Below are 14,462 nucleotides of genomic sequence, written 5' to 3'. Positions count from 1 at the left end.
TTTCTGTAATCCAGAATCAATAAGAGATCCTTCCCCCCCTTTTTTTTTAACACAAACATCTTAATTTGTTTCTGCATTACAGAAAATATTAAGCATAAGTTTTGTTAAAATTCTAGGGCAAGGACTATTTTTGTTACATTAGAATGAATTGTTAAATGAATTCTAATTTTCCTTAGGAGCTTCTGAAGAGATACTCAGAGATGTATAATCATTATGAGTGCTTAGATAGACTATCCCTTGACTTGGAGAAGGAAGTTGAAACCCAAAAAGAGCTTTCAATTAGAGTGAGAGCAAACCTCTCACTTCCGTATCCACAAATCAAACAAATTCAAAAACTTCTTACTGCAAACCAGAGATGTTCAATGGAATTCCACAGAGTCATGAAGAAACTTCAGGTACCACGTTTCTTAGTAATATCTTTGTAAATACTGCTATAATTGGTTTTAACATCAGTATATCTAAGTCCTACTTTGGGAGTTGGCATATTTGCTATTTAGTGTATTTACTACCAAATTAAGGGTTATATGGGTCTCAGCATAGTATGTGCAAAATCCAGTATGCATCTAGGACCTGTTCATTCAACAAAACTTGAGCTCTCCCTGTGAATCTGGATACTGCCAAGGTGCTCGGGAGACAGGTAGGAATAACATCTCAGTTATCTCCTGGTCTAGTGCATGAAGCAGATATATAAGCAGGTAGTCTAAGTGTGGTGATAGAGGTACGTGCAGATTGTTGACATACCAGATAAAGAGTCACAGAAGGTGAGACTGCAGTAGAAGCTGGACTGAGCAACAGTGATTGCAGTCCATTTTGCAGATGATGGAGAGCCACTGGACAGTTATTTTAAGTAGTGGCAGTAGCACGATCATACCGTTTTAGCTACTTCACCATAGAAAAACAATGAGTTTGTGGCAGAGAGAAGAGACAAAAAGCAGTTACAGTGGTCAGATGAGATACTATAGGTGACTCTTTTACCAGAAAAAGATTCACAGGGATGGGGAGGACAAAAGAAATTAAAGAAATATTCAGCAGCTTGGGATGCCTGTGTGGCTTAGTTGGTTAAGCGTCTGACTCTAGATTTTGGCTCAGTTCATGAGCTCACGGTTCATGAGATCGAGCCCCACTTTGGGCTCTGTGCTGATGGCATAGAGCCTGCTTGGGATTCTTTGTCTCCCTCTCTTTCTGCCCCTCCCCCACTCACGTGTGCTTGCTCACTCTCTCTCAAAATAAACTTAAAAAAAAAAAAAGTTTGGAATTCATCAGCTTATAGTTGCTAGATAATATAACATATGTGAGTAAGGTCACCCAGAAACCATAATAGAAGAATAAGAGCCATGGGATAAGAAGAGAGATCTAGAAAAGATAAATTTTCCAGTCAGTAGCAGTAAAGACAGCAACATGTGGGTTTGAGGCTGGAAACGTCAAAGGAACAGAAAAAAATCAAGCAAAAGTGCTGTTGCTCAAGTCAGTAGAGGACAACATGTCAAAGATAAAGTGGTCAAGAGTGTCAGATACTTCATGCAGCCAGAATATGAACTGAACAGATGCCCTCAAGTTGTTGATTGATAATGGAGCTCATTGGTGACTTTCTCAGAGCAGTTTTAGTTGAGTGCTTAGGAAGGGCCAGATTATAAGAGGTTACGAAGTAGTAGAAGACTGAGGAAGGAGGGAGGGAGTTGGTATTTGTCTTTCCTAGATAGTTTGCTTCTCAGGCCCTGATATTCCTTTTTTTTTTTTTTTTTTTTTTTTTTAAGTTTATTTATTTTGAAAGAGGCAGTGTGTGCATGCAGAGAAAGGGCAGAGAAAGAGAGGGAGAGAGAGAAAACCAAGCAGGCTCCACACTGTTAGCGCAAAGCCTGACACAGGGCTTGATCCCACTAACCATGAGAGCATGACCTGAGCCAAGATCAAGAGCTGGGTGCTCAACCAACAGAGCTACCCAGGTGCCCCAGGCCCTGAAATTTTTCCACAAATCCAGGCAATCAGATATCCAGAATTTATCCAAGAGGTCCATGGAACACATGGCATTCAGATTATTGTTACCTTGATGCCAAACATCTAACTACATGTAGAAAGTACATCTTGAGGCTGGCATACCCATTTTGGTTACCCAATCAAGGTATGCAGGACAGGATGTTGAAAATGAATCTCAAGCTTCTAGCTGGGAAACATGGGGGATTGGTAGAGAAAGGTGAGTTTCTAGGGAAAGAGATTATGTTACATTTTAACATTGAATGTAAGGTAATTGTTGAACATCTATGAGATGTATCCAGTAGGGAGTCCAAAGTAAGGAACTTGAAGTCTGGAAGTTCTTCTCCCAAGATACTGAGAGGAGAAAACTGGGGATAGAGAGAGAGGCTCTTTCCTTCTTCCTCACTTACCAGAGGATATAGATAAAGAAGAGATGCCATCCCACCTCTTAGTCTTGAGGGTTTAAAACTTCCTCTAAATGTGATAAAAAGTTCATTTCCCAATTTGTTTAATGTTTTTCTGTAAGTATGTGTTAAGCCATGTTACAAAGATAAAGGAAGAACACCATGAATCCATCAATAAATTTGAAGTGTTTTTTATTGACGAAGTGGAAAAGCAAAATGAACTGCTAATTAAAATACAACACCTTCAACAAGATTATGATGTGCCATCCAGAGAATTAACAGACCTTAAATTGAGCCAGAATATGGATCTACGTATTGAGGTATCATTTATTTAAATGGTTTCATTAGATTTTAGGCCTTTATGTCACATAGAGAAGGTACCTTTCCATGTGCTTAGAGCCATTTTTCATTTTCCAGAAATTAAAACTAGGTTGCAGGGTGACAAGTGGCTAGATGTAAAGAGTGTCACATAATGGACTAATCTCCTTTTTCAGGACTCCACAGATACAGGAAATAGATTTAGTACCAACAAGTGGGAATTCATAGAACCCCAGAATAAGTTTGCAAATGCTTTCTAAACCTAGATCTGTGGCTGGGAGTCAGGAACATTTTTATTGCAGTAACTCCACATGGAGCGCCTTGCTCTCACCCAGCAGTGTGAGGCTGGCATCCAACTCCCAACACGTATGTGAGACCTGAGTGCACAGGAAAGCTACATGCAGAAGCACTTCGTATATTGTGATTATTGGTCACAGACAGTTTTGACAGTTAATTCTAACAGGCAGAATTCACAGACATTCCTCTTAGATGGCCTATACTGCCAAAAATTTATTATTCAAATCACTAGAATAAAGTTTTAAATTAGAATTACATTTCTAATGTAATTAGAATAAATTAGAATTATATTTATTTTAAAATATTAAGAATGAAAGTTCAGTAAGATATTTTCCCCTCTTTGATATCTATATGATATTTAGGTGAAAACTTTCCTAATGTCCAGGTGATTAAATACTTATTTTTCACACAGGAAATTCTCAAAGATCTTTCAGAAAATGACTTCCACTGCATAAAGGCTGAATTTCAACAAGTGCTAAGTAATAGGAAAGAAATGACCCAGTTTTTGGAAGAATGGTTGAATACTCATTTTGATACAGAAAAGCTTAAAAATGGCATCCAGAAAGAAAATGATAGGATTTGTCAAGTGAATAACTTCTATAATAACAAGATAATTGTAAGTAATGATTTTCTTTTGTGCTACCTCATTCTTTTTTGTTGTTTGCTCTGATTTTTCCACCTCTTTCTTAAAGACTTAGAACAACTTAATCTTAGGTATGCTTTCTGTAATTTACTTGTATATACTTCATTTTTTTATTTGGAAAAAATTATGTAAAACATGTTCTTCCTCTTATATGTTATGTATGCTTCTTTAAGATAATTAAAGATAATCAACTGACACTTGTAAGGAAGATAAAATTAGGAGGCTTGGGAGACTTAGTTGGTTAAATATCCAACTCTTGGTTTCACTCAGGTCATGATCTCATGGTTTGTGAGTTCGAGTCCCACCTCGGACTCTGCACTGACAGCACGGAGCCTGCTTGGGAATCTGCACCCCACACCCCTGCCCTCCCCCCCACCCCCTCTGTTCCTTACCTGCTTGTGCTTGCTCTCCCTCTCAAAATAAACTTAAAAAAAAAAAGGATAAAATCTTGGGGTGTAATAATCAATTTCCACTTATGAAATCTTGAATCCTCTTTCCTTTCTCAGTTCTCACTGCTTCTGTAGGAATTGAGCCTTTTCCCCCCAGTAGCCTCAGACAGGGTAAGACATGAGCCTGATTCAGGGCTGCAGGCAGCACCTGTGGTCATGCCATAGACAAGCCTGGCCAACTCCTTGGCGGAGGCCTCATTTGCTTTTCATGTTGGTGGTATCACTACCATATGCACTGATCCTTCAACTCTGAGGTTCAGAGATATGGTTTATACCTCTGTTCCCGAGGTGACTGGCTCCAGTGTATAGATTCACAAGAACCAACATTGCTGAAGATCATTTTTGTTAATTTGTTGTACTTTCCATTGATGAGGATATCATTCTGCTTTCTTTTTTTTTTTTTTTTTTTAATTTTTGTAATGTTTATTTATTTTTGAGACAGAGCATGAACGGGGGAGGGTCAGAAAGAGAGGGAGACACAGAATCTGAAACAGGCTCCAGGCTCTGAGCTGTCAGCACGGAGCCCGACGCGGGGCTTGAACTCACAGACCATGAGATCATGACCTGAGCCGAAGTTGGCTCAACCGACTGAGCCACCCAGACGCCCCTCATTCTGCTTTCTGAGGTAATCCCTATCTCTATACCTGGTAAAATACACAGTAATCAGAAAGTTGCTTGTGTACATGGAACTGGAGCAAGGGGAGCTAGATTAACATCACAGCTTCTAAGATTAATTTCATATTTCATATGTTTGGGCAGTTCTTTTTTGACACTTTAATTTCATCTGGAAACTATACTTAAATCACACTGAAGTATAGGTAATATTTTCAAAAGCTGTTTTCCTATGGAGAGTCATTCCCATATGTTAAATACCTCAAGCTAGCAGAATAGTATGAGCTATTTCAGGGCGGGGGCGGGGGAAGAGTCCACAATCAACAGGGAAAAATATAAAACCAATATTTGGCTAAGATAATCCCCATATAATTCAGTGTTTTTCTTGTAATATTGAGGGCCTAGTTGGGAGTAGAAAGTAGGGATTCCTACTGTGTGGATGAGCATAGATATGTGGCTTCTTCCAGCACCCTGAGAATAGGAAATGATAACTTCGTATGGTGTGAGGCCAGTAGTCTAGAACCCAGGAAAGTCCAGGATGCCAGCCAAGAACACAACTAAGTTAGCATCCAAGTCTGATAGAAGTGCCTTAAAGCCACAAAGTTATAGATAAAACCAATAAGGCATTCATGATGAGAGCAAAAATACATCCCATAACAATTAGGAAGTAAAAAGATATGAGTAATTTCAGAGTTAGCGAAGGTATTGATTGACTATTATTTCCTGCACAGAAATATAAGATTTTCAGATTACCAAAAGTCAGTGAACTATTTTCCCTATAAACATTGAGATTTGAAATGAAACAGGAAAATAGATTGCTGTTAAGTTTATTGAATATGCTCTGCTATTACATGTCAGTTAATGTTTATATAGGACATTATAAATATCATAATACAGGAGCACAGTCGGTTAAGCATCTGACTTTGGCTTAGGGTATGATCTCCCGGTTCATGAGTTTGAGCCCCTCATCAGGCTCTGTGCTGACAGATCCTTTGTCCCCCTTGCCCCTCTCGTGCATACATGCTTGCATACACTCTCTCTCTAGGATAAATAAACATTTAAAAAATTGAATAACAAATGTCATAATACATAATAACTTTAACCTGTACAGTTTTGCAGATTCTTCTCCATAATGTTAGCACTGATTTAATAAAGTGAGGTTTATCATCTTGCAAATCAATATGAATCCTCTCCAGTCCTTATTTTTTATTCTCATCAATATCCAGCATCTTCTGTAGTTTTAGAAACTGATGCAAACCACAAAGAATGTTCACATTCTTTGAAAGTACTGTTCTAGAGTGTTCTAAATAATGAATTTCAGCATATGCCTTGTTCTAGAATTATAGTAGTTTTCATAGTATTTTTATATGTAATTCATTTTAGAGTTATAATAGTGTTTTACTATTCAATAGGCTATAATGAATGAATCTACAGAGTTTGAAGAAAGAAATGCTACCATAACTAAAGAATGGGAACATGACCTGAAATCAGTGAAAGAGAAAAATGAACAACTATTTAAAAACTACCAAACTTTGAAGATCTCCCTGACATCTGGTGTCCTTGTTAATGCTGTTACAGAAGACAATAAGAATCTTCATGTTACATCAAGAGCCACACAACTAACCACAGAGGTATGTGATTTCTTATGAGACATTTTTCAGTTTGCAGATTGATCAGAGTTAAAGATGCATTTTATGTAACACTTCAGAGCAAAATTATAGTATCAAATGTATTAGGGAATGTGGGCCATGTTTGTGTGTGATGGGCTTGTTTTTATTTATTTTTTTAATGTTTTATTTATTTTTGAGAGAGAGAATGAGCAGGGAAAGGGCAAAGAGAGGGGGAGAGAGGATCGGAAGCAGGCTCTGCACTGACAGCAGTGAGCCTGATGTGGGGCTCAAACTGACAAACCGTGAGATCATGACCTGAACTGAAGTCACATGCTCAACTTACTGAGCCACCCAGGTGCCCCAATGGGCTTGTTGTTTAAATATAGTCCTATTGTGGCTATCACTCAAATAACTACAGAACTATATATTACATGAGATCTTCCCTTTGAATTATAAAGCAGAAGTAACTCATAGCTTAATTTGATTAAAGATACATATACCTTCTCAGGTGCTATTACTATACATTATAAATTTCTTCAATTGTGTAATTTTTTTTTAAGTTTATTTATCTTGAGACAGAAAGAGAGAGGCATGAGCAGAGGAGGGACAGAGAAAAAGGAAGGGGGGAGGCAGAGAGAATCCCAAGCAGCTTCACACTGCCAGCACAGAGCCTGATGCAGGGCTCGAACTCACAAAATGCAAGATCATGACCTGAGCCAAAACCAAGAGTCAGCTGTTTAACCAACTGAGCCACCCTGGCACCCCACAATTGTGTAACTTTTTATTAAACTATAATCTGTGTCTGTATATAGTACTAGCTTAGAGGGTTAGTGCAATTCAGCTTTTCTCTAATTATCATCAGTCTTTAATACTGGTTTGTGTTATATCAAAATTAAAATGGAAAAGCCTAAAAAAATATAACAGATGTCTTATATAGATTAACCTGTATCCAAGAATCAATACATTACTTGAATGATTCAGTTATAGGGGTACATTGGGTGGCTCAGTCGGCTAGGCATCTGACTTCAGCTCGGGTCATGATTTCACAGCTTGTGGGTTCGAGCCCCATGTCGGGCTCTGTACCAACAGCTCAGAGCCTGGAGCCTGCTTGGGATTCTGTGTCTCCTTCTCTCTATACCCCTCCCCCACTCATGCTCTGTCTCTCTCTCAAAAATAAAGAATTAGTAAAAAAAAATTTTTTTGAATGATTCAGTTATTTTGTTACCTAGCCTTACTTGGGAATCTGCGAAGCAGGCATACTATTTTATGTTGTTAGCACACAAAATGACTTCGTGAAGAACCTAAGAGGAAATTATAATTTATCATCTTGAGCAAAATAAATACTCAGAATAAAACGTCAGCCACTAATTTAATAATCAGTTACCAGTGGAAACTAGAAGACCACTGGTACAGTTTATCGATTTGCTAATTACTACAGACCTCAGTCAGTTGGTGGAGACAAAAATAGCCGAAATATTAAGCCTATCTACCAAAGTAATAAAGAAACAGAAGAAATATCCATCTTCAGTGACCCCAGGAAATACCCTATCCGATAGTAAATGATATACTATTAATTTGGTAATCATGCCAAATTAGAGTAGCATAGAGTAGTTTGGTACGATATGGAAATAGACACGTCAAGCAGTGGAACAGAGTAGAGTTCAGCAGTACACCCAAGTAAGGATGAGAATTCAGTGTTTGATAATGGTAACCACCAACTCGGTGGGGAAAAGATGGTTTACTGCATGTTTGATTCCAGACTACCAGCTAGCCACCTGGAAAAAAATAAATCTGGATTCCTACCTCACTCATTTAAACAAAAATAAATTCTAGATGGGCCAAAAACAAACATTTTCTAGGAAATCCTGCATGTGTGTGTAGGTGAATAATCTTACAAATATGAACAAACTCAGGTATTTAAATTCAGGTATTTTTGTATTTGAAAAAAACTGGAAATAACCTAGATGTTCACTAGTGGTTGATGGGTTAGCTAATTTACAATACCTCTATAAGACAAGATGTATGTATCCATGAAAACAAAAATGTGGAGAGATCTCTATGTGTTGTTAATGGAAATATCTGGAAAGTATATTATCAAGTTAAAAAGAAACAGAACTGGGGCACTGGGATGACTCAGTCATTAAATGTCTGACTTTTGATTTGGGCTCAGGTCATGCATGATCTCTCGGTTCATGGGACCGAGCCCTGAATTGGGCTCTCTCGCTGACAGCAAGGAGCCTGATTGAGACTCGCTCTCTCTTTCTCTCTCTCTCTCTGCCCCTCCCCCACTTGTGCACTTGCTGTCTCTCTCTCAAAAATAAATATTTTTTAAAAAACAACTATATATTCAGTATGTTCCTACTCTGTGTATGACTGACTCTTTTGTAACTGTGTACTCACAAGCACTTAAATAGGCATGGAAAATTTCTAGAAGGATACACTTGAAAGAGTTTAGTAGTCATTGTTACCAGGTCAGCTCGGGTTCTGAGATGGGGAAACTTCCCCTTCATTATATGCCTTTGAATTTTTCCACATGCTTGTATTTTTTAATTTTAAAATTAGGTAATAAAAATAAAGGGAAAGCTATGTTATATGCATTACTTAAAGAGTCAGTTAACAGGTGTACTTTCTTTAAGTGCTGTTAATTTAAAATGTGAGTGCCTTTTTAATATGCTTAGCACTGTACTAACCAGTAAATAAGATAGACACTAAACCTTGTAATATAAAATTTGGGCCTTTTTTAATCCAAAAATCATCAACTTCTAAATAAAGGAAATAATACATGTGTAAATTGAGTGACATTTGGTTTCTCTTCTATCTTTTCTTAATGCAATCTGAAAAATTAATACCTATGTATATGATCGTCTTTGTCTTAAACTTATATTCTGTGATTCTGCCTTCATGGCATACCTTATTTATGTGTGCTTTTTCTCACAGAAAATTCAGGAGTTGGAAACTTCACTGCGTGAAGCTAAAGAAAGTGCTATGCACAAGGAAAGCAAGATTATAAAGCTGCAGAAAGAACTTGAGATGACTAATGACCTAGTAGCAAAACTTCAAGCACAAGTTAATGAATCAAATAAATGCCTTGAAAAGACTAAAGAAATGATCCAAGTACTTCAGGTAACTTAACAAACTCATTTTACAATAAAAGGGTTTTTTTTTCTTCTACTGTTGAATTTGACGGTTTATTTGGGACTCTAATCTTTTACTTGAACTTCCTGCTACCTATGTATGTATGAAGTTCAATACTCAAGCTTTAAGAGAGCAGGTGAAGGGGCCCCCGGGTGGCTCAATCGGTTAAGCATCCGACTTCGGCTCAGGTCATGATTTCACAGTTCCTGAGTTCAAGCCCCGCATCGGGCTTTCTGCTGTCAGTATGGAGCCTGCTTTGGATCCTCTGTCCCCCTCTCTCTCTGCCTCTCTCAAAAATAAATAAGTAAATAAATAAATAAATAAATAAGCAAGCAAGCGGAAACTTAGAAATGAAATATAGGAATATATTTTCATGCAAAATAATGATTATTTTTGTATTCCTAGAAAAATTACTTTTAAAAGGCATATAAATACTATTCTAAAAGTCCTGGCTCATTCAATAAGACATGAAACAGAGGCAATAAAAAACAATCTCATTATAGTTTAATGTAAAACTAAAAACCAAGAAAATCAATTGTAAATCCTTAGAACTTTTTAGAATAATTATTTAATATTTCAAATCACATTTTTATTCAATCAAGAAATATTTGTTGAGTCTTCTATATGTTGGTCATTGCTCTAGATGTCATGTATACAGCAGTGGAAAGAAAAGTACCTCCCTTCTTTCTAGTTGCTTATATTCTTGTTCAAGAAGACAGAAAATAGCCAAGTATATATGTGTGTCAAATGGTGAAAAGTGCAATGGGAAAAAATTAAGCTAGACAAGGGGTGTATGGGTGCTGGGTGAAAGTGAGGGTGGGAGGGAAACCTCTTATCTTACAAAGCGTTGCTGAGCAGAGCCACACCATTAAGAGGACTTGAAGGGATGAGTGAGCTCTGTGGTAGCGGAAGGGCCTTCTAGGCAAAGGAAATCTCAGATAGCCTAGACATGTTTAAGAAACAAGCCGGTGTCTCCTGTGCAGAATGAGCAAGGGGACAGAGGTGGGAAAGAAGGTAAGAAGTAGCGGAAAGTCAACTCGTAAAGGGTCTCACAGGTTATCGTAAGAACTTTGGTTTTTATTTTAAGTGAGCTGAGAAGTTGTCGGGATTTTGGCAAAAGGATGTAATGATCTGACTTAATTTTAAAGGCTGCCCTTTGAAAATCAAATCCAAGAGGGTGTGTTTGTTGTAGCTGCTCCAACAAAGGGAAGCAGACTGTAACAACTCAAACAAGAGAGAATCTTGTTTCTCTATCTCATATAAAAGTATGAGTTCCAGGTTGGCAGGAGGGTCCATACTGCATGACCATTCAGAGGCTCACTTGTCTCCCATCCTGTTTCTCCGCCACCCCTCTGGTGCTGTTTTCATCTGTATGGTTAAAGCCAGGTTGTAAGCAGTTCATGCTCCGGCTCATAGGAAAGGGACAGATGGAGAAGCCAAAATTCATCTTAAAATCTCTATTCTTAAAGAAGGCTCTGGCCCAGACGTGGCACACATGCCTTCCTTTCATATTTCTTGGAGTTAAGACATGCCAGAGTTTTTGGCCCGGACAACTGGAAGGTTATAAACATATTCTATAAAATGCAACGTGTATTTAACTCAACATAAGAAAAAACTTTTAACCTATTCCCCACTATTTGAAAACATCTTGGATATAGCTGTCCAATATAATGTGGGGTTTATTAATTGAATAGAGAAGAAAGTAATTTGAACAAATGAATCATTAAAATTTTGTTTCAGTCTTGATACATTTCCTCCCTTGTATCATTACAAATTGTTTATATCGAGTAGCAGTGAATTTATTAAAAATTTAAGTTACATTAAAACTTTAGGGGGGCGCCTGGGTGGCGCAGTCGGTTAAGCGTCCGACTTCAGCCAGGTCACATCTCGCGGTCCGTGAGTTCGAGCCCCGCGTCAGGCTCTGGGCTGATGGCTCGGAGCCTGGAGCCTGTTTCCGATTCTGTGTCTCCCTCTCTCTCTGCCCCTCCCCCGTTCATGCTCTGTCTCTCTCTGTCCCAAAAATAAATTAAAAACGTTGAAAAAAAAAATTTAAAAAAAAAAAAAAAAAACTTTAGGGACATCCTGCATGATGGGAAAAAAAAGATTTTTTTTTTTAATGTTTATTTATTTTTGATAGAGAGACAGAACACAAGTGGGGAAGAGGCAGAGAGAGACACACACACACACACAGAATCTGAAGCAGGCTCTCAGCTGTCAGCACAGAGTGGGGCTCAGACTCACAATCATGACCTGAGCCACCCAGGCACCCCAGAAGAAAAAAGATCTTATTTATGATGGCCACAAAATCAAAAATAAAATGCTTGAATGACTAACCTTAACAAAAAATGAGGAAAACATATATGAAAAGAGCAAGAGAACTTAAAAAAGAAATACAGAGCGGTGGTTTATAAGAAACACACCATTTCCTAGGTTGGAACTTCAATACTGTACAAGCCTAAGTTGTTCCCAAGTTAATTCCTAACTTTCATGTAATTCAAATCAGAATTTCAAAGGAATTCTTTCTCAGGTAGAGCCAGGAAACTTTCTTAACTGAATCCATCTAAAATGCAGCTGATAAATAGGTGATATTAACAAATTTATGTTTGCAGTCTTCTCAGTTTATTAGTGAAACTATTTAAGACTCAGTATTTCTTGAGTGCAGCATTGGTCACATGCCATATGTTTGAAATATGGAATTCTGTTGTCTTTCATTTCTAATTCGGTATTTTCAATTTTGATTTCTCTTACATAAGAATGTTTTAAATAATGTTATATGTGACTAATTTATTTCATTATACCATGGCAAAAAAACTGTAATCTCTGCATTTTCTTTTTAGTGTCATAAGTGGATACCTTTTTTTTTTAAAGTTCTTTGAACTTTTAAAACAGTATATAGACAAGTAGATCAGTGGAAGAGAATAGAAGGCTTAGAAGTAGACCCACACAAATGCAGTCAGCTGATCCTAGACAGAACAAAGGCAGTTGAGTAGACTCAACTTAGCAACTAGTGATGCTGGAGCATCTGGACTTCCATAGGCCAAAAAACAAATCTTGACAGAGACCCTCTATCTGCCACAAAAAGTAACTCAGTTGATCAAAAATCTAAATGTAAAACACAAAACTAGAAAACCCCCAGAAGAGAAGATAGAAGATCTAGGTGGCCATGGGCTTGGGAGTGACTTTATCTTAGATACAACACCAAAAGCACGATCCAGGAAAGAAAAAACTGGTAAGTTGAAATGAAAATATTTAAATGAAAAATATCTGCTCTGCGAAGGACAGTTAAGAAAATTAAAAGACAAGTCACAGATCGGAAGAAAAATTTTTGCAAAACACATATCTGATAAAGAACTGTTGTCCAAAATAAACAAAGAATTCTTAAAAGTCCATGATAAAAACAACCTGATTAAAAAATGGGCAACAGATCTAAACAGACACCCCACCTAAGAAGATACTCATGGGACAAATAAGCAAATGAAAAGATTCTCAGCTTCATGTCATTAGAGTATTGCAAATTAAAACAAAATACACTACACTATAACACCTATGGTATCTCAAAATGCCATGCTCGCCAAAATCCAAAACATCACACTAAATGCTGGTGACGAGCTGGAGGAATAGGAACTTTCATTCATTGCTTGAAGGACTGCAAATGGGACAGCCAGTTTGAAAGAGAGTTTGGCAACTTCTTACAAAACTGACAACACTTCAGTCAGCCACATTCTCAGGGAGTCCCTGATATGAGCATCTGAATCAGAAGGTGGGGTATTGAACGGGTGCTGTGACTGAGCAAACAGTGGGCTTCTCCAAGAATGGGCTTATCTTACCCTGTCATCAGCCTCCTTAAGCTGAGCATCTATCATTTTGCATCTTTTTAGTCTTTGCTAGCCATGGTGTGCATGTGAATGTTTCTATGGGGTTTGGGGTGAGAAAGCCTAGAGGAATAAAGAGAGCTCTCTAGATCCCTATTTAGATGGGTTTTATTTTTTATTCAATATCTAATTCTCCATTGTATGGCTGTGGTACAATGATAAAAAGTGATTTATTCAGCAATAATAAGAAATGAGCTAACAAGCCACAAAAAGATGCGGACGAACCTTAAATACACACCACTAATTAAAAGAAGCCAATCTGAGGTGCCTGTGTGGCTCAGTTGGTTAAGTGTCTATCTTTGGCTCAGGTCATGATTTCATGGCTCATGAGTTCAAGACCTGCGCCGGGCTCTGTGCTGACAGCTCAGAGCCTGGAGACTGTTTTGGATTCTGTGTCTCCCTCTCTCTCTGCTCCTCCCTGGCTTGTGCTCAGTCCCTCCCTCCCTCCCTCCCTCCCTCTATCTCTCTCTCTCTCTCTCAAAAATAAATAAAACGCATTTAAAAAAAAATTCAGAAGAAGCCAATCTGAAAAGACTACATACCCTATGATTCCAACTATATGACATTCTGGAAAAGGCAAAACCAGGGAGACAGTAAAAAAATCAATGGTTGCCAATGGTCCGGAAGGGGTTAGGGAGGGAAAGATGAATAGGTTAAACACAGGGGATTTTTAGGGCAGTGAAGCTATTCTGTATGATACAGTAATGATAGATATGTGCCATTTTACATCTGTCAAAATCCATAGAATGTACAGTACAAATAAAAAACCCTAATGCAACCTAAAATATATCAATATTGGCTCATAATTTGTAACAAATATACCACACTAATATGTGATGTTAATAATGGGGGAAATGGGCAGGGGTGGGGAGGGAGATGGAGTGCGACAAGGGTATATGGGAACTCTGTGTACTCTCTGCTCAGTTTTTCTATCAACCTAAAATTTCTCTAAAATATAAAAATCTGTTTATTAAAAAAAGATTTAAATATATACAAGTATGTATTTATGTATGTTTTTTTTTTTCTGTGATGGGAAGTAGATACATTGACAGCACTGGATTGAACCATCCTTGAGTACACAATGTCCCAACAACACTTTATACTGTTTTGTGCCTTGGTTCAGTTCTAGTTTGCTGTTTGTATTGCCATTC

At 37.7% G+C, this 14,462-nt stretch overlaps 1 protein-coding gene across 4 annotated transcripts in view; it reads left to right on the top strand.

The window, feature by feature from the left end:
- Positions 1-14,462, top strand: part of CENPE (centromere protein E) — a 79,460-nt gene that overhangs the window by 54,822 nt on the left and 10,176 nt on the right. For all 4 annotated transcript variants that reach the window (XM_049630946.1, XM_049630945.1, XM_049630944.1 and 1 more), the window contains 5 exons: positions 177-395; positions 2,498-2,695; positions 3,403-3,606; positions 6,107-6,325; positions 9,242-9,427. In XM_049630946.1, coding sequence (XP_049486903.1) covers positions 177-395; positions 2,498-2,695; positions 3,403-3,606; positions 6,107-6,325; positions 9,242-9,427 — 1,026 coding nt within the window. The remainder of the gene's footprint in view (positions 1-176; positions 396-2,497; positions 2,696-3,402; positions 3,607-6,106; positions 6,326-9,241; positions 9,428-14,462) is intronic.

This window comes from Panthera uncia, chromosome B1 (genome assembly GCF_023721935.1).
Source record: "Panthera uncia isolate 11264 chromosome B1, Puncia_PCG_1.0, whole genome shotgun sequence".
NCBI classification, from domain to species: Eukaryota; Metazoa; Chordata; class Mammalia; order Carnivora; family Felidae; genus Panthera; species Panthera uncia.
This window is presented reverse-complemented; position numbering and strand designations above follow the sequence as displayed.